This window comes from Oncorhynchus mykiss, chromosome 26 (genome assembly GCF_013265735.2).
Source record: "Oncorhynchus mykiss isolate Arlee chromosome 26, USDA_OmykA_1.1, whole genome shotgun sequence".
Taxonomy (NCBI): domain Eukaryota; kingdom Metazoa; phylum Chordata; class Actinopteri; order Salmoniformes; family Salmonidae; genus Oncorhynchus; species Oncorhynchus mykiss.
Window position 1 is genome coordinate 22,859,831 of NC_048590.1, and position 21,111 is coordinate 22,880,941.

The window sequence follows — 21,111 nt, forward strand, 5'->3', positions numbered from 1 at the left end:
ATACTTAGGCAAGTTAACGGGCTAACCCCTTGATTCTGCTTTGTAGTATACTGTACATCAGTGTCCAGATTCTAGAATGAGGAAATGGAACGTACAGGCCTTCCGAAGATGACTGCTCCTGGGTGGAGGTAGATTTCCACGATGTCGCTCTCAGGGACCACCTGCACACGAGACACCTCACCCTTGGCCAGCATCTCATTGACAAAGTCATTCCAGGAGATGTTTCCCCCGCTGGTATTGATGGAGTTGAGGAGGCTCATGATGAGGGCGATGATGAAGAGAGTGCGCAGACGTTCCTTATACATCTGATCCTCTTGCTCCCGCCGCTTCTTCTCCTCTGAAAGACAATGGGGAATTAAGATGGGCAGCTAACATCTCCTGTGTTTCTTACTGACCTTGAGGTTTCTTACTGACCTTCATCTTCCTCTGGATTTTTTCCCTTAGGTCCATCACTCTTCTTTTTATCTTGTTGGTTAGACTGAGATGTACTGAAATTATTTGTGGAATCTGGAATGATAGATTACGAGCCAGTGCCATCAGACTGGGAATTATTAGACCATCTTCGAAATTAGTGGGTGGGGTGGCTGCTTACCTAAAACATTCCACAGGCCAACAGGGTTTTTGAACAAGTTGTTCTTGATCAGAAGTTTACGCATTGCTGTCAATCTGGGACTCATGGGTCTGTGTAGCAGTTGCTGGAGAAAGAAGTGGTAACATAATATTAAACTAGGACCTTTTCCTGTTGCTCATGGTTACAGTAGCTACAGGAGTGGCATGACCATTGTGATATGAATGACAGTCAGCTATTGTCATGGTGGAAACAAAGACAGGCAACTAACCTGAATGAGTCCAGGGTTGAGGCCATTATGTGGTTGAGTCACAAATGGACGAATTGAGCCTGATAATCTTTTACAGTTCATACATGTCGATTGCTGCAGTTTGGCGCCATCGTTGTTTTGACGGTTGTTGACAAATTGACAATTGGTGCGTCGCGACACGGTCCATATTATGGTCTTGTAATTTCTACAAGAACTGGCACGTCGCAGAGCTGCCATTACACTGAAAGCTAGGCTACCTAACGTTCGCACAGGTTAGATACAACCACAGTACAGCTGGCTAGCTAATAAAACTGACATGGTCGCCATTAACAGTGCATTCACGACCTGGCTAGCAAACGTCAGTAATGACAATGGGCTTTCGATCTTGAGATTGCAGTAGTGGTCAGCGCGGCATTTTATTATAAAAAAACATGTAATTAAATAGTTAGCTAACTGTTGTTATTCAACATGGCAAGTATAATAAAGATGGTTTGCTACATTAAAGACATATCACTCCTCACACTGATCCGTCCTCAGTATATGTACAACTGTCTCTGTATCTTATTCGACAAGATTTCGTTCACAAATCCTTTGATATGCTCTGAAATGTAGATTTACCCATCATTCTGTTTTGGTAACGAATTTGTATCTTTACAGCAAGGTCCGTGAATTAAATGGGTCAAATTCCTTGTTCAGCTGACCACGAGAATAAATAAGCACATACATATCCTGACGCAATTAAAAAGTATTTGCTGAACCCCGCACTTTAACCCCAAGCGCAACAGTTCGTCTGACCAAAAAGCATTTACATATCTGGTTTTATTATATATTCACGCCGAGATAGGCATAACTTTCAATTTGCGGAAAATATATAATTTATTGTCATTAAATATATATATAGAAAAGTTATTAGTGAACCCTAGTCTGATTACGTCACGACGTTGCATCATGAGCATTCTACCTGCGCAGGATTTTCACTTCCAGCAAACACGTTCATTGAAATAAAAATGGCACATAGAATAGATGCCAACTGTCCGGAAATACAAAAATAAACTTATTATCGAGATTGTGCGCTGATAAATCATTGTATTTGACTTATCTGCCTCTCGTGTGTTAAATAAAGTCTAAGGACTTCTCTGCTGTAGTTACAAAAGTAGCCACCAGAGGATTCATTGTGTTTATACTTGTACTTTTAGCAGTAAAATCATGGTGAAACAGCTTGGAAAGTTTTGTTGTTCATAAAGGTTTGTGCATGACATTGTGATTGTAAAAGCTGCCCTGCCTAAGAAATACCAGATAAAATCTGATAGACTGGTAGACTAAGGTAATACCAAAAATTATATACTCGGTGGTAGCCTAATACAAGGCTGAAGTGGAGCGGTTTGAGAGCTTCCTCTGTGTCTACAGCACTAAGGATCTTTCATGGTCTGAACACGGCCAACACAGTCATGAAGAGGTCACACAACAAAACCTGAAAAGACTCTGCATGGGCCCTCAGATCCTCAAAAAGTTCAACAGCTGCACCATTGAGAGCATCTTGACTGGCTGCATCACTGCATGGTATGGCAACTGCTTGGCATCCGGCCTCAAGGTGTTACAGAGGGTAGTGCGTGAGGCCCAGTACATCACTGGAGTCGAGCTCCCTGTCACCCAGGACCTCTATACTATACAGTGTCAGAGGAAGGCCCTAAAAATTTTCAATGACTCCAGCCACCCAAGTCATAGACTGTTCTCTCAGCTACCACACGGCAAGCGGTAACAATTAGTTAAAATGGTAACCAAATAGCGGTACCAATTAGTTCAATAGTTAACCAATTAACTACCCAGACAATCTACATTTACCCTTTTCGCACAAAAGTTTTTTTGACTCATCACATACACTGCTGCTATTGTTTATTATCTGTCACTTTATTTCTACTTATACGTACATAATAATACAATTAATAATAATAGATGTGCAGGGTTACGAGTTAATTGAGATAGATATGTGTTTTACATTACTATTTACTATTCTTTTTCTATTTTCTTTCTCTTTGCATTGTTGGGAAGGGCCCTTCCTTTCACTTTTACATACACGTAAGTAAGCCTTTCACTTTTAGTCCACACCTGTTGTTTACAAAGCATGTCACAAAAACAAAACAAAAATAACTCCTAAAAGCATGCAGTACAACGTGTATGTCCATTTAATATTGTAGAGGACCTAAAAACAAATTATTCTCTGAAAGAGTCAAAATAAAGGCTCACCCCATCACCGTGACGAACATTACAATAAGCCAATGAGAAAACAGATTTAAGATATTTATTTTTTATCTTAACCAATGATAGCTCTTCTTACATCTCCGTGCATGTCATGTTGCCGCCCAGCAGAGGCCGCTATTCAATCGGTGCAATCGATATGTATTACCAAACAACCCAAACCTGTCTGACTTTCAAAATGTGCAGAGATCATCAACAACAACAATGTTATGACATTGAGACATTGAAATCATGTATTGATGATTGCACTGAGAAAAAGTGTTTTGGAAGTGAAATAGGATATTCAGACCTGTCCTACCTGTGATCTGGACATTTTTAAAAATGTATTTTACCTTTATTGACATGTGGGTCATACTAGGCTGCTAGTTATCTGTAAAGGTGCTATGGTTCAACTGACATCATGAGTACGATCAGATTTAAGTATGCAATAATATGTTTGTTCACGTGAATAATAACACGATAAGAGATGTCTTTCTCCATCACGCTGGGCGAGATCAATCAAGTGCACCCAGCCTTCGTACTCCATTTCCTTTGCTTTTCTCCCAACTGTATAATGGAGATGGGTCCCCAAACATGGAAACTGAAGTACTCGGTCAACCATGTTCGCGCCTTCAGATGATTGTGTCAATGTAGATTTGGTACATTGATTTGATCCATAATGGCGCCAGTTTCATCGGTGCACAAATAGTACCCGCCCACATTCAAGAGCCAATCACAATCAGTGTTTCATTTGGCATCTTTCTCTTTCCTTCAGCCCCATATCGAAGCCAAATCCCGTCTGGAAACAGTTTGCAAGGGGTAGTTTAAAGAAGATTAAGCCGAAACAAAATATCGTTTTTAGCTACTTTAAGTTGACCTCTCAAGGCTCCAGTTTTGATTATTGGGCATACAAATCTTCATTTCAGACCATGGTCACAAAATAAAAATTGTACAAGGACGTTTTCGAGAAGATTTTAAGCTGTATGTGTCGATTGTTGGTGTTCAGGAATTAGCAAGCTAGTTAGCACTAGCCTAGAAATATTAGCTAGCTAACTAGCCTAGCTTGCTAACGTTAGCTTCAAGTAGTCTGATTTTCAACTGAGATGTTTGCAGTATTTCTTGGATGTCTACGGACGGCAGATTGCTAAACCAGAGGGCCTCAAATGGGAAAAACAAGCATCGGACAGGAATATCGGGGATAAGCTTCTCGACGTAACTCAGATTCCGTTGAAGGTAAGACGCAATAACATTAGTTGGCTAGCTAGCTGTGTTTGTTAGTGAACTAGATATACTAGCTAGTTATACCGTTAGCCGTAGCTGTCTAGCTAACTAGATAACATGGCTTCATGCTCGAGTCGAAGAAATGTGTTATGAAGCTAGCTGACCCCCCACCCCTCCCCCAGTCCAGCATTCTAACTGCGTAACAGTACGCGTTTAACTAGCAAAATGACAAGTAAGGGCTTAATCTAGGCGAAACCCGTGGCATACTAGCCTGCGAGTAGTTTGTTGACCTACAGATCCTCTTGGTGTTATAGCTAGATATTTCGTTGCATGGGTAGTTGGGATATACTCTCAAATGTATTTGAAAATCTTCAGGGCCATCCATGTAATAGCCTACACTTCTCTTCAGGCGATTGATATATTTTGTTGTTTATAAAAAGGAATAACACCATGTGTTCAAGGGACGTTGTATCACTGCCAGTGACGTTATTACAAACAACTCATCTGCTGATTTCTTTTTGGAAAAATACACCGAGATGGGATGAAATAATTAGTTATGTTGGTGTGTAATGCAGTGGTGAGATCAGCTAGGACTTAATAATAATACATTAACGTTAGTGTTCTCCAAAGTTGCTGGACTTCTCCTCGATTTGTTGTTTTCCTAGTCGACTCATGGTCCATGGATCCAGGATTTGTAATTTGATTAGAATGTTTTACTGTAATGTATTAACACAGTTACTGGGAAATGTGTCATTTACTCTTTCCTAAGAAGAATATCATTATGCTTGTCATCAAAGTGATGCAGGTGTGCAGTGTTTTCTAATTAATTCCTATAGTAAACCCAATACCATTGCTTGACAGGCTCTACCATTTGAGTGGCTGTGGAATGGTATGCAAATTAAGTCAACAAGAAGTCACAACAGTAAGGCTTTGACTTCTGGTTGTGGGAGAGCATGAAAAGAAGGGCAAGATTCCCAACAGACGACTACTGTACTTGGAGTAGACTGGTTGATAACGTTTTGGTGCAGTATCAGTTCTGTTGAAAACACTGCAGTGGAGCTGCTGGCTGTATTTTCTTACAGAGATACTCTGAGCTCTTCAGCTTGTTGGGCGTTCACGTTGAAATTCATTGCAGACGCAGCAATGCATGTAATCCCCCACCACCTTAGTCAAGACACTGGAAGCACCAATTTCATGTCTCTTAGTTTCTGTAGTTATTTTGCAACTTCTTCTCTCTTCATTTTTGATGTAAATACAACTTGGCTCTGTTGGATGTATTAAATCAATAAGTAGCCATAGTACCCTGGTACAACACACATTACGCGATGCATACGCTTGGTACACTCCCAATGTTAGTTTCAACTTTAGGGTGAGGTTTTGGGGAACTTTATAGCCTAGATGGAGATTTTCACCACAGTGTCCTGTTGTAGTGTGTAAGCCTGAGACAGGAAATTGTGTCCTGCCTGGGTCAGTGAGGTCAGGAGCTGTGTTGGGAGCTGGGATTTCCTGTTCAAGGCAGCCAATCTGTGCCATCCGGTGTGCCTTGTCTTCAGCTGCCTAAGTGAGCCTCTTTTACTCAGGTCCAGAGACTGGTTCCTGTTGTGTCCTGGCCCAAGTCTCCTGAGTTTTAGCCTATTTGTGGTCATGGCAGTGCCACTATTTGACATGGTCCCACTGTGCCCTCTCCTGCCTACACAGTGTGTAATGTGACACCTTCAGCACTGTCAGGCAGGCTAATAACAGGGCAGAAATATAAATCCCAGTGGGGAACGTTGAGTGTCCCTTCACAATACCTCTCTGGCAGTCTGGATTGGTCGGCCTTGCTCAGTTTGACATGTTATGTCTTGTGTAGAGGAGAGTGGCAGGGCTTCCGCAAGTCTGTACATCCTCCATCTTGCAGCCCTCTACTGTGTTTACGCTGCTCTGTGCGACTATCTAAACCTGCAGTGCAGGAAAGACACAGCATAACATCAGTACTGTGACTGTCTGTCGTTCGTCCCACCACATCCTCTCTCTACGCTTTTGCCCTGAGGTCAGTGTGCAGTAGCTGCATTGCCCCCACACTTGTTATGTCACGCAAGGCTTACACTGCTCACCTAAAGATTAACAATGTTTATACCCAGGCAACCGTTTCCATTGGATTGAGTCATAGCTCTGACAAGGTGTTGGATCTTGAATCATAATGTTTTTTTTATTTTTGTTTACTCTGGTTCCAGGCCACATGTTTGAATGTGGGAAGGAACGTTTTGTGTTATGAGCTGATGAGAATCCCAGTCGTTTAGTTGACCCCACCAGTACTGTGGACAGCATTAGGGTATAGCCAGTGTTCCACATTGGCCAGCAATGTTCCAGAAGCTTCTGTCTCCATAGAATGTGGCTAGCATTCGCTTTTGCATTTTGTTGATGCAACATTCTGGGTCCACCGTAATCACAGTGCCTGACATAAGCAGCAGTATGGTGCGTGTTGTTGAGGTAACCTACTTTTTCTAGTTGAACTGGGGAAAGAAAAATCCATCGTGTGTAGGCACAGGGAGAATACAGCTTAAAGTCCTCACACGGTCTGGTTCCTTCCTACCAAACCCTCCCCCCGTGCTGAGTGTTGGTCTTTCAGTAAACAAGGATGTCTACTCCTGGTTCTCTTGTGTTCACTTTTTTTCTTTGCAGTGTAAATCTTTTCCATGCTTCGCCCAACTAGCGCAATCTCTCTGGACTGTCAAATGCCATTTAACCCCCTTTTGAAATTGCTTCCCCTCCACACACACACACACACACACACACACACAAAAGATAACAACGTGGCTGTGTCCCATTCTCCCTGCTCTGCTCCACGGACAGGGAAGCCTCATTTGGAGTTTGGATAGTCCTGTGTCTGATGCATCCTCTCCTGGTCACAGGTTTTACTCACATCTTCCACTGCAGCACTTTTGATAATATTTCTTCCCTGACTCTTATAGATCAAAGGGAACGGGTCTCGCATCTTGTTTGCTACATTTGGGTCTCGCATCTTGTTTGCTACATTTTTAGAACAACTGAACAGTTTTGTTTTTGATCTTTTGATAAGGGCACACTTGAAGTGGAACATGTTGTTATTGAGAGTAGAGGTCGACCGATTAATCGGAATGGCCGATTTAATTAGGGCCGATTTCAAGTTTTCACCACAATCGGAAATCGGTATTTTTGGGCGCAGATTTTATTTATTTTTTTAATGATTTTTTATACCTTTATTTATTTAACTCGGCAAGTCAGTTAAGAACACATTCTTATTTTCAATGACGGCCTAGGAACGGTGGGTTAACTGCCTTGTTCAGGGGTAGAACAACATAACTTGTCAGCTCAGGGGATCCAATCTTGCAATCGTACAGTTAACTAGTCCAACGCTCTAACCATTGCACTCCACCAGGAGCCTGCCTGTTACACGAATGCAGTAGAAGCAAAGGTAAATTGCTAGCTAGCATTAAACTTATCTTATAAAAACAATCAATCATAATCACAAGTTATAACTACTAATCCAGTTTAGCAGGCAATATTAACCAGGTGAAATTGTGTAATTTCTCTTGCGTTTATTGCACGCAGAGTCACGGGAATATGCAAAAGTTTGGGCTGCCTGGCTCATTGCAAACTAATTTGCCAGAATTTTACCTAATTATGACGTAACTTTGAAGGTTGTGCAATGTAACAAGATTATTTAGACTTAGGGATGCCACCCGTTAAATAAAATACCGATCGGTTCCGTATTTCACTGAAAAAATAAACGTTTTGTTTTCGAAATGATAGTTTCCGGATTTGACCATATTAATGACCAAAGGCTTGTATTTCTGTCTGTTATTATGTTATAATTAAGTCTGATTTGATAGAGCAGTCTGACTGAGCAGCAACAGGCCTGTAATCATTCATTCAAACAGCACTTTCGTGCGTTTTGCCAGCAGCTCTTCGCAAGCACAGCGCTGTTTATGACTTCAAGCCTATCAGCCTAATGGCTGGTGTAACCAATGTGAAATGGCTAGCTAGTTAGCTGGGTGTGCGCTAATACCGTTTCAAACATCACTCGCTTTTAGATTTGGAGTAGTTATTCCCCTTGCGCTGCAAGGCTTTTGTGGAGCGATGGGTAACACTGCTTCAGGTGTGGCTGTTGTCGATGTGTTCCTGGTTCGAGCCCAGGTAGGAGCGAGGAGAGGGACGGAAGCTATACTGTTACACTGGCAATACTATAGTGCCTATAAGAACATCCAATAGTCAAAGGTATATGAAATACAAATGGTATAGAGAGAAATAGTCCTATAAATACTATATTAACTACAACCTAAAACCTCTTACCTTGGGATATTGAAGTCTTATGTTAAAAGGAACCACCAACTTTCATATGTTCTCATGTTCTGAGCAAGGAACTTAAACAATAGCTTTTTTTTTTACATGGCACATTTTACATGGCACACATTTTTACATGGCACATGTTGCACATTGGCACATATTACTTTCTTCTCCAACACTTTTGTTTTTGCATTATTTAAACCAAATTGAACATGTTTCATTATTTATTTGAGGCTAAATTGATTTTATTGATGTATTACATTGAGTTAAAATAAGTGTTCATTCAGTATTGTTGTAATTGTTACAAATGTAAAAAAAAATCGGCCGATTTAATCGCTATCGGCTTTTTTGGTCCTCCAATAATCGGTATCGGCGTTGAAAAATCATAATCGGTCGACCTCCACTTGAGAGGCACGCTGTGTTATTGTTTCCCAAACATTGTCATGAAGCAAACACTTCAATGATGGGCTTTTGCTTTCTTGTTTACAGATGGATACTGTTGTACTTTTGTGTATTTCCTCCCAAAAGGTCCAGCACTTTATGTTCAATAAGTTGTTTGCGTGTGAGAGAGCTGTTACTGTGTCGAGTGTGGGGGAGGCTTCAGCTTTGCTAACGTGGGCAGATGTGAGCTGGGAAAGATCACAGGGGGGGGTGTAAAGCTGAAGACAACAGTTGGTGTTTTGATCGGATGTGCTGAGCACTGCGTGATGTTTTATCCATACGTGGCACTGAGAATGTCCTTTGGTAGTTGGCCTGGCCGGCCAGTTCTTCAGACACTGCCTGTGAGCCCCTGAAAGAGGAGAGCACTGACGTGTCCTCTGCTGCTCTGTCCTGTCTGGGTGGAGAGAGACCAAGCTCGGCTCACATGGAAACGCTTGCCTTGCCTCAATCACTCCTCCTCACTCCTAAATGTTTCATACTCTCTTTTTTTTCCCTCTCCCTCTCAGCTGCTCAAGTTCTAAGTGAGCAGGGTTTTATCCAGCGTTTGAAATGCCTCTCGATCACAAAAAAACATGCTTGGGAGGAGGACTGCCATTTTAGAAATGGGTTTAAGCTACTGGCTAGAGTTGTGCCAGAGAATTAGAGCAGTAGCCAGTTGAGTTTCCTGTGGGTTGTGGGCTCGTATCTCCCCTGTCCTTGTGGTGATGGGGTGAGTGGGGGAGTGTGGCCTGGCTGAATCTCAATCACTGGGGCCTTCAGCTCTGCTGTCCTTTTGATGGGGCAGCTGCAGCCATTCAATCGGTCCATTTACATTGAAATGCAGCGACAGGAAGGGGGAGGGTGACGTGGGGCAGTGCGTGACAGAAAAGCATACCTAACCAAAGACCAAAGAGGTCTATGACACTTTGTTTTCACCAGCCGTGGTGCCATATACATCACACAAAGGCTGTAAGCACCCTCCTTTGACCACCAAGGACATTTTCACCACTCAGCCATAACAAACAAAAAAAATATACAACCAAGCTTTGATTTGTGGAGTTTGTTTGTTGGTCAATCTCTTTATAACAATTAGTAGCTGAAGTTTTTGTTAGCTTTTGTGCTTTGCACATTGCCAATGTATTTTAACCACACATTTGTTATGATTCTTTCATCACATTGTTTCCACCATATCTTCTGGCTTATTTCCACTAGCCTATATTCTGGTTGTTATTATGCACTCCATTCAGTCCTTCCCGTTGCCAGTTCTAATGGGTGTCACACTGATCTTGGATGTTAAACCTAAGCCTGCACACAGGAACTTTCTGTTACTCGTTTAGGGTTTGATAGACAACTGTGTTTCAGACAAACGGGGCCAGTGTGTCATATGACTAGGTTGATATAGCTAGCTTTTCAGGATTGCTTTGAGTTCCTTTTGTGAAGTGTAACAGTGATTTTAGAGGCTCTGTCTGGTGGGGTGGGTTTGCCTGTGACTTGTGTTGGGTTTGCCTGTGACTTGTGTTGGGTTGGTGTTTTTCTACATGTGCGGAGCTGTTTGTTTGGACAGGTTTATGTTTGTCCTACTTGCCCTGTGAGCACCTTCACCTGACTGTTGAGATTGCCTTGCATATTTCCCACTAAGGTTAAAGCATGCTTCAGTTTGTTTTGCACCCAAATACTGTTTCCTCTTGCAGCCAAGCCAACTGCCCTTCAAACCTGTTAGTGGTGTTTGAGTCTATAGATAGTCAACACCTGCTGACTGAGGTGCTGGTTGATACACCTGTTTTTCCTAGAGTTTCTCATACAGTGCCTTCGGAAAGTATTCAGACCCCTTGACCGTTTCCACATTTTCTTACATTACAGCCTTATTCTAAAATTGATTTAAAAAAACGTTTCCTCATCAATCTATACCAACAATACCCCATAATGACAAAGCAAAAACAGGTTTGTAGACATTTTTGAATATATATTCAAATTAAAAGCATATCACACTTGCCTTGACGACAGCTTTTTGACCCTTTACTCAGTACTTTGTTGAAGCACCCTTGGCAGTGATTACAGCCTCGAGTCTTTTTAGGTGTGACACTACAAGCTTGGCACACCTGTATTTGGTGAGTTTCTCCCATTTCTTCTCTGCAGATCCTCTCAAGCTCTGTCATGTCGGATGGGGAGCGTCGCTGCAAAGCTATTAAAAGGTCACTCCAGAGATGTCCGGACATTCAGTGACGTGCCCCGAAGCCACTCCTGCATTGTCTTGTGCGTGCTTAGGGTCGTGGTCCTGGAAGTTGAACATTCGCCCCAGTCTGATGTCCTGAGCGCTCTGGAGGAGGTTTTCGTCAAGGATCGCTGTACTTTGCTCCGTTCATCTTTGCCTCAATCCTGACTCGTCTCCCAGTCCCTGCCACTGAAAAACGTCCCCTCAGCATAAAGCTGCCACCACCATGCTTCACTGTAATCAAAAAAATCTAATCTAATTTATTTGTCACATACACATGGTTAGCAGATGTTAATGCGAGTGTAGCGAAATGCCTGTGCTTCTAGTTCCGACAATGCAGTAATAACCAACGAGTAATCTAACCTAACAATTCCAAAACTACTACCTTATACACACAATGTAAAGGGATAAAGAATATGTACATAAAGATATATGAATGAGTGATGGTACAGAACGGCATAGGCAAGATGCAGTAGATGGTATCAAGTACAGTATATACATATGAGATGAGTAATGATGAGTACATTACTCATCTCATATGTATATACTGTACTCGATACCATCTACTGCATCTTGCCTATGCCGTTCTGTACCATCACTCATTCATATATCTTTATGTAAACAAAGTGGCATAGTTTAAAGTGGCTAGTGATACATGTATTACATAAAGATGCAGTAGATTATATAGAGTACAGTATATACATATGAGATGAGTAATGTAGGGTATGTAAAGATTATATTAAGTAGCATTGTTTAAAGTGGCTAGTGATATATTTTACATACATTTTCATCAATTCCATCAATTCCCATTATCCATGGCTGGAGTTGAGTCAGTGTGTTGGCAGCAGCCACTCAATGTTAGTGGTGGCTGTTTAACAGTCTGATGGCCTTGAGATAGAAGCTGTTTTTCAGTCTCTCGGTCCCAGCTTTGATGCACCTGTACTGACCTCGCCCTCTGGATGATAGCGGGGTGAACAGGCAGTGGCTCGGGTGGTTGTTGTCCTTGATGATCTTTATGGCCTTCCTGTGACATCGGGTGGTGTAGGTGTCCTGGAGGGCAGGTAGTTTGCCCCTGGTGATGCGTTGTGCAGACCTCACTACCCTCTGGAGAGCCTTACGTTTGTGGGCGGAGCAGTTGCTGTAGCAGGCTGTGATACAGCCCGACAGGATGCTCTCGATTGTGCATCTGTAGAAAGTTGTGAGTGCTTTTGGTGACAAGCCGAATTTCTTCAGCCTCCTTAGGTTGAAGAGGCGCTGCTGCGCCTTCTTCACGATGCTGTCTGTGTGGGTGGACCAATTCAGTTTGTCTGTGATGTGTACGCCGAGGAACTTAAAACTTACTACCCTCTCCACTACTGTCCCATCGATGTGGATAGGTTGGTGCTCCCTCTGCTGTTTCCTGAAGTCCACAGTCATCTCCTTAGTTTTGTTGACGTTGAGTGTGAGGTTATTTTCCTGACACTACACTCCGAGGGCCCTCACCTCCTCCCTGTAGGCCGACTCGTCGTTGTTGGTAATTAAGCCTACCACTGTAGTGTCGTCCGCAGACTTGATGATTGAGTTGGAGGCGTGCATGGCCACGCAGTCGTGGGTGAACAGGAGAGGGCTCAGAACGCACCCTTGTGGGGCCCCAGTGTTGAGGATCAGCGGGGTGGAGATGTTTTTACCTACTCTCACCACCTGGGGGCGGCTCGTCGGGAAGTCCAGTACCCAGTTGCACAGGGTGGGGTCGTGACCCAGGGTCTCAAGCTTGATGACGAGTTTGGAGGGTACTATTGTGTTATGCTGAGCTGTAGTCGATGAACAGCATTCTCACATAGGTATTACTCTTGTCCAGATGGGCTAGGGCAGTGTGCAGTGTGGTTGAGATTGCATCGTCTGTGGACCTATTTGGGTGGTAAGCAAATTGGAGTGGGTCTAGGGTGTCAGGTAGGGTGGAGGTGATATGGTTCTTTACTAGTCTCTCAAAGCACTTCATGATGACGGAAGTGAGTGCTACGGGGCGGTAGTCCTTTAGCTCAGTTACCTTAGCTTTCTTGGGAACAGGAACAATGGTGGCCCTCTTGAAGCATGTGGGAACAGGGATGATATTGGCCAGATGATGAGCGTGCCTGGTTTCCTCCAGATTTGACGCTTGGCATTTAGGTTAAAGAGGTCAATCTTGGTTTCATCAGACCAGAGAACCTTGTTTCTCATGGTCTGAGAATCCTTTAGGTCCCTCTTGGCAAACTCCTAGCGGGCTGTCGTGCCTATTTACTGAGGAGTGGCTTCCGTTTGGCCACTCTACCATAAAGGCCTGATTGGTGGAGAGCTGCAGAGATGGTTGTCCTTCAGCGAGCTTCTCCCATCGCCATAGAGTGACCATTGGGTTCTTTGCCACCTCCCTGACCAAGACCCTTCTCCTCCGATTGGTCCGTTTGGCCAGCCGGTCAGCTCTTGGAGGCATCTTGGTGGTTCCAAATTTAAACTTAAGAATGTTAGTCATGCATGTGTTTGGACACTAATGCTCCTACTGCCAAATGTAGGCCTACTTTCATTATTTGTCTTACATGTGTCAGACTTCACTCGGTGGTGTTGCTTTTTTATAGAAACACGCCAGCCTTATCTTGCTGGAGTATGTAGGACAGAACAGTTTATTACTTGCTAATTATGTATGCAAGGGATTGTTTCCAATGCTATTTTTCACGTACAATTATGGCACAGGTGTTATTTTCCATTTAGAATGCCTAACATGCCTGTACTCTGCCTTAGCTTTGAAATTCCATGCTAATTTCTTGGAATGATGTCTTGTTTTGAACGTACCACAGGAGATTTTGAAAATCTTGGATACTCCGATGGTGTGAAATTGAAAACCGGAAATTTCAGGTGGCACTTTCGGTACACTTTTAGAGAACCATTCCAGTTGCAGGGCCCACATTGAAATCTTTTTTAAGGCTATTGCTGTCTATTTAAGGCTATTCTATTATGAATGTTTCACATAATTAATTATTCAATTGTGCGTAACAGGGTTATTTTTTGGAGCACTTGACAGTGCAGTGCAGTAAGAGCGCAGACCAGCCACCCACTGAGAAACTTCACAGGGTCGAGGCCTGCTGCTCCCCCTCTCTCTACTGTCAGTCAGTCATGCTTATCTGCATTCCTGGCTAGGCCCAGGACAGCCAGGTGTGGCCATGTCATGCACAGTCATGCTAGCTAAACATACACCCTCTCGAACCACACATACAAACAACGAGGGCCGAGAATTGCCAGGGACCTCACAATAAGATATTGCAATTCTCATGATTCTATATGTATTTTGATTCTGGGATTTTTATTGCGATTTGAACACCTCAGTCAAGGGTTTTTCTTTTTACTGTGGACTAATAGTGAAGACATCAAAACTATGGAATCATGTAGTAACCCAAAAAGTGTTAAACAAATCAACATGTATTTTATATTAGAGATTCTTCATATAACCACCCTTTGCCTTGATGACAGATTTGCACACTCTTGGCATTCTCTCAACAAGCTTAACCTGGAATGCTTTTCTAACAGTCTTGAAGGAGTTCCCACATATGCTGAGCACTTGAATACTGCTTTTCCCTCACTCTGTTGTCCGATTCAGCCCAAACCATCTCAAATTGGTTGGAGGGTTGTGGAGGCCAGGTCATCTGATGCAGCACTCCATCACTCTCCTTGGTCAAATAGCCCTTACACAGCCTGGAGGTGTGTTGGGTCATTGTCCTGTTGAAAACAAATGATAGTCCCACAAAGCCAAAACCAGATGGGGTGGCTTATTGCAGCAGAATGCTGTGGTAGCCATGCTGGTTAAGTGTGAATAAAATAAATTACAAACAGGGTCACCAGCAAAGCACCCCCACACAATAACACCTCCTCCTCCATGATTTGCGGTGGGAAATACACATGCGGAGATCGTCCGTTCGCCAACACCGCGTCTCACAAAGACACGGCGGTTGGAATCAAAAATCGTCCATTTGGACTCCAGACCAAAGGACACACTGGTCTAATGTCCATTTTTCATGTTTCTTGTCCCAAGAAAGTATTTTCTTATTGGTGTACTTTAGTAGTGGTTTCTTTGTAGCAATTCGACCACGAAGGCCTGATTTTCACGCAGTCTCCCCTGAACAGTTGATGTTGTTGTCTGTTACTTGAACTCTGAAGCATTAATTTGGGCTGCAATTTCTGAGGCTGGTAACTCTAATGAACTACCAAATAGGGCTATCTTCTGTTTATCCCCCTACCTTGACACAACACAACTGATTGTCTCAAACGCATTAAGAAGGAAAGAAATTCCACAAATGAACTTTTAAGAAGGTGCACCTGTTAATTGAAATGCATTTCAGGTGACTACCTCATGAAGCTGCTTGAGAGAATGCCAAGAGTGTGCAAAGCTGTTATCAAGGCAAAGGGTGACTATATGAAGAATCTCTAATATAAAATATAATTTGATTTGTTTCACAGTTTATTTATTTCATAGTTTTGATGTCTTCATTGTAAAATAATAATGTAAAACATTTTAAAATAAAGACAAACCCTTGAATGAGTAGGTGTTCTAAAACGTTTGACCGGTAGTGTATGTCTGCTGCATAGACATGAGAGAGAATGAGAAAATGAGTTTTGATCAGTCATGGAAATAAGTGGTGAAGACATGTTGGCTATTTTTTTTTTTAAAGATTGAGAATAAGCTATAGGGTGAAATACTGCACTTTTAATGCAGGTACAGCCGACTAAAGCTACCTAGCGCAAAAACCACCCTGCTTTTTCAACTTCACAAATCGATACTTGGAGTCACATCACTACAAACACATTTTTCTGCTCAGGATGGTCTATCTAGTTAGTGTCTCTGCTTAAGGTGCTGCTATACTCCCTCACACAGTTGGAAGGGCACTCTACCTATGCATAGCTCAAGTTCTTCAGGAAGCGCTGTTCACCGGAAGTGAAGGGCGTTGGAGCTAACTGTTTGCCTCGTTTCCTTCATTGAGTAAATCACTGTGACACACACACACACACACACTAGCGTGTCTGTGTTTGGGGGAGGGGCTATGCGGTACTAGCATTTTCCCTCCCTACTGTTTCTGCAATGCTTGGTTTGCCATGTCATAGGTTTCCTACAGTGCCTCTGCACCATGTAAATGCTCTATAATGAGTGAAAGGCTGTGAAAGTTCACTTCTCCTTCAGTGAGAGAATGCCAGGTATGCGTCACCTCGAATGTGAGGTGGAGAGACATCAGTCTCTTCATCTGGGTGATCAAAGCCTCTGTAGGGTGCGCTTTGAAGCATTTCTTTAGCAACCTCAGATTCATCTGTGCTCGTTGGGATGCTGCAGCCATGTGTGTGTGTGTTTCCTGGCAGTGGAAGGTTTAGAAGAAGGGGCCATGGTGCTGCTGATGACATATGGACTTAGATTGTGACGAAATGGCCTATTACTCTTCAGGCCTCAACCTGCTACCTGCTGTGAGCTCTTCACTTTTCATTTGACACTGCTGTGTAATACTGATTTTTACCACTTAAAAAGACCACTGCAACAGAATATTTTTATTTTGGCTAAAGTGTTTTTTTTCTTTTCGGCAGTTGACATGTTGTTCTCCTGTCTTTTCGGGATGCCACAATTGATTTCCCTCTAATAAAAAAGGAACAGTATGTTGACATATGATTCAAGCGTGAACGTGTATTAATCTGAATGTGTGTGTGCACTTAAGAGAGTGAGGCGGTATGAGCACAGGATGATATTGGAGAGGGTTGTTAAGAAGGGTTATTGCGTTCTCTACTGACAGCCTATCAAGCCTAGCTGAGGTGTTTGGACAGTGCTGCCTGACAGCCCTGCCTGTGAGAACAGGAAGTTGATGCATCTGTCCCACAACCAGGCCCCATGCCCAGCACCACCAGTGCTCAAGTGGGGAAGTGAGACTGACCACCACGGCCTTAAGCGTGGCCTCTGCCTGTTAGAAGCCTGTTAAGGCTGGTTGCATACAGGAACACAGCCCAGCAGTGTGGTTGGCTGTAGCTGCAATCTGATGTTTTCAATGCTTCATCTTCCAGGTGGTACTTGGGAAGCAGAACTGAATAGACCCTTCAGTAGTGACCACACACACAGACTTGCACACACACACAAGCATGCACATGCATACTGCCACACAAATGTTCCCCATCCCCTCTGGTTTTGGCAGTGATTTCTGCCCAGCCTTTATTCATGCATATCCACTTCTCCTGGGCAGACAGATTTCCGATGAGGAGAAATCACAGGGACCGTGTCTGTTAGAGGGGAGGGTGGGGGGGGTTGGTGGCTGGTAGTTTGGCTCCTGGCTGATGGGAGAGGATTGGAAGTGACACAGAGGCCCAACAGAGGACTGAGATCCTCTGAAATGACCTCCTCCGCCCCCCACACAAACACCTGACACCCACAGCTAGCCAATAGCCATGGTGGTCAGCTCCCATTACAGTGAGACCCCGGCCAGAGACGGCGTGCCTCTCAAAGCTATGGGAATGGAAATCCCCTTCAGAGCACATTAGCACACGACCCATACTGCCTTGATGAGGGAGAAGTGTTGACTGTGCTTAAACAACCATAATACCTGTGGTGCAGAAACCAATGACTTATGTCCATGTCCTGTAAGTAGGCTGGTGTAGCAGCAGATTAGATGAATTGGTTGTGTCTGGCTGCCTGGCTGAGAGAGAGCTGGTGAGTGGGTGGATGACTATGGGCAGTCGTCATGCAGGATTTATTTAGGGTGGCTGTATGGGGATGATGTGCCATGTGCTGCTGCCTGCACCTCCCATCTTCAGATTCACTCGGCCATCATCGAAACCCCTCTGCCTTTGCTGCCATGGGAACAGGAAATGGCAAACAAAATGGTCCTTGAAGCGGTCAGGTCGGCTCTCTAGCAGCAGATCTTACATCATTGAGAAAATGAAATCTTCGAATTGGAGGAATAATCTTTTTTTTTTTATACTTTGGTGTCTGTTTAGGGTAATTGGCCACCTCAGTTCCTGTATACATGGGTGAGGGTAGTCTTTGATTGCTGCTATTATAACCTATCATACTGAGGCCATCTTAAGGGTTTCTGAGAAGCTTGTCACAGTTTCCCTCACGTCACTTTCCTTTCTCATCTTAATGTCACTCTTAAGGCGCCCGCATGCTTCCCAGCCGTTCAGCAGTTCAGAAGTTTGCATACAGTTGAAGTCGGAAGTTTACGTACACCTTAGCCAAATACATTTTAAACCCAGTTTTTCACAATTCATGACATTTTAATCTTAGTAAAAATTTCCTGTTTCAGGTCAGTTAGGATCACCACTTTATTTTAAGAATGTGAAATGTCAGAATAATAGTTGAGAGAATGATTTCTTTCTTTCATCACATTCCCAGTGGGTCAGAAGTTTATATACACTCAATTAGTATTTGGTAGCATTGCCTTTAAATTATTTAACTTGGGTCAAAAGCTTCGGGTAGGCTTTTTGGCCCATTCCTCCTGACAGAGCTGGTGTAACTGAGTCAGGTTTGTAGGCCTCCTTGCTCGCACACGCTTTTTCAGTTCTGCCCACACATTTTCTATAGGATTGAGGTCAGGGCTTTGATGGCCACTCCGATACCTTGACTTTGTTGTCCTTAAGCCATTTTGCCACAACTTTGGAAGTATGCTTGGGGTCATTGTCCATTTGGAAGACCCATTTGCGACCAAGCTTGAACTTCCTGACTGATGTCTTCAGATGTTGCTTCAATATATCCACAAATTGTTCCACCCTCATGATGCATCTATTTTGTGAATTGCACCAGTCCCTCCTGCGGCAAAACACCCCCACAACATGATGCTGCCATCCCCATGCTTCACGGTTGGGATGGTGTTCTTCGGCTTGCAAGCCTCCCCCTTTTTCCTCCGAACATAACGGTGGTCATTATGGCCAAACAGTTCTATTTTTGTTTCATCAGACCAGAGGACATTTCTCCAAAAAGTACGATCTTTGTTCCCATGTGTAGTTGCAAACCGTAGTCCACTTTTCGCACCAAGGTATGTTCATCTCTAGGAGACAGAGCGCATCTCCTTTCTGAGCGGTATGATGGCTGCCTGATCCCATAGTGTTTATACTTGCATACTATTGTTTGTACAGATGAACTTGGTACCTTCAGGCATTTGGAAATTGCTCCCAAGGATGAACCAGACTTGCCAAAACTATAGTTTGTTAACCTTTCTGATCTCCCCATCCCGGATCCGGTATCGTGAATACAGACTCAAGCTCATTACCATAACGCAACGTTAACTATTCATGAAAATCGCAAATGAAATGAAATAAATATGCTAGCTCTCAAGCTTAGCCTTTTGTTAACAACACTGTCATCTCAGATTTTCAAAATATGCTTCTCAACCATTGCAAAACAAGCATTTGTGTAACAGTATTGATGGCTAACGTAGCATTTAGCATTAGCATTCAGCTGGCAACATTTACACAAAAAAACAGAAAAGCATTCAAATAAAATCATTTACCTTTGAAGAACTTCAGATGTTTTCAATGAGGAGACTCTCAGATAGCAAATGTTCAGTTTTTCCTGAAAGATTATTTGTTTAGGACAAATCGCTCAGTTTTCTGCGTCACGTTTAGCTATGAAAAAACCCCTGTATCCAGGATTGTGTAAATCTATCAGCAAGCTCATTAGCATAACACAACGTTAACTATTTATGAAAATCGCAAATGAAATGAAATAAATATGCCATCTCTCAAGCTTAGCCTTTTGTAAACAACACTGTCATCTCAGATTTTCAAAATATGCTTCTCAACCATAGGAAAACAATCATTTGTGTAAAAGTAGCTAGCTAGCGTTAGCATTTCGCGTTAGCATTTAGCGTTAGCATTAGCGTTAGCATCCAGCACGCAACATTAACAAAAACATAAATGCCTTCAAATAAAATCATTTACCTTTGAAGAACTTCTGATGTTTTCAATGAGGATACTCTCAGTTAGATAGCAGATGCTCAGTTTTTCCAAAAAGATTCCTTGTGTATTAGAAATAGCTCCGTTTTATACATCACATTTGGCTACCAAAAAAAATCCGAAAATTCAGTCCTCAAAACGCGAACTTTTTTCCAAATTAACTCCATAATATCGACTGAAAACATGGCAAACGTTGTTTAGAATCAATCATCAAGGTGTTTTTCACATATCTCTTCATTGATACATCGTTCTTGGACACATGCTTTCTCCCCTGAATCAAATGGTAAAGTAGAAGCAGCTGGCAATTGCGCACCGAATTCGACGCAGGACACCAGGCGGACACTTGGAAAATGTAGTCTCTTATGGTCAATCTTCCAATGATATGCCTACAAATACGTCACAATGCTGCTAAGACCTTGGGCGAACGACAGAAAGTGTAGGCTCATTCGTTGCGCAATCACAGCCATATAAGGAGAGAATGGAAAACAGAGCTTCAGAAATTCTGCTAATTCCTGGGTGATGCATCATCTTGGTTTCGCCTGTAGAATGAGTTCTGGGGCACTTACAGACAAAATCTTTGCAGATTCTGAAACTTCAGAGTGTTGTATGCATAGTCGAGCATCTTTTCGTGACAAAATATCGCGCTTAAAACGGGAACGTTTTTTATCCAAAAATGAAATAGCGCCCCTAGAGCTCTAACAGGTTAACAAGAAATTTGTGGAGTGGTTGAAACACTTAGGTTGGAGTCATTAAAACTAGTTTATGTAAACTTCCGACTTCAACTGTATATTACGATGACATTCTTATTTGACATTCGATGACATTTGTTTGTTTTGGACTTCGATAAGGTTTTCTGATGTTTGTGCACACATTCTTCTCTCGAGGGAAACCGAAGTCTGTAGGGAGTCTTTAACGAAGTGCGTGTTGTCATTCAACGAGAGACAACTCGTCCTCATGCAAATGTTGAGAAATACT

The 21,111-nt window shown here is 42.9% G+C and overlaps 2 protein-coding genes across 7 annotated transcripts in view; one reads left to right on the forward strand and one right to left on the reverse strand.

The window, feature by feature from the left end:
* Positions 1-1,563, reverse strand: part of LOC110506419 (paraplegin) — a 6,253-nt gene extending 4,690 nt beyond the window's left edge. Inside the window, exons 1-4 of the mRNA XM_021586012.2 lie at positions 840-1,563; positions 593-695; positions 415-507; positions 96-337 (exon numbers count right to left, since the gene is read on the reverse strand). Coding sequence (XP_021441687.2) covers positions 96-337; positions 415-507; positions 593-695; positions 840-1,055 — 654 coding nt within the window. The 5' untranslated portion in view covers positions 1,056-1,563. The remainder of the gene's footprint in view (positions 1-95; positions 338-414; positions 508-592; positions 696-839) is intronic.
* A 2,277-nt stretch (positions 1,564-3,840) lies between these two features.
* LOC110506421 (ankyrin repeat domain-containing protein 11) overlaps positions 3,841-21,111 on the forward strand; it is a 148,763-nt gene continuing 131,492 nt past the window's right edge. For all 6 annotated transcript variants that reach the window (XM_021586017.2, XM_021586016.2, XM_021586015.2 and 3 more), the window contains exon 1: positions 3,841-4,286. The gene's annotated coding sequence lies outside the window, so the exon portion shown is untranslated. The remainder of the gene's footprint in view (positions 4,287-21,111) is intronic.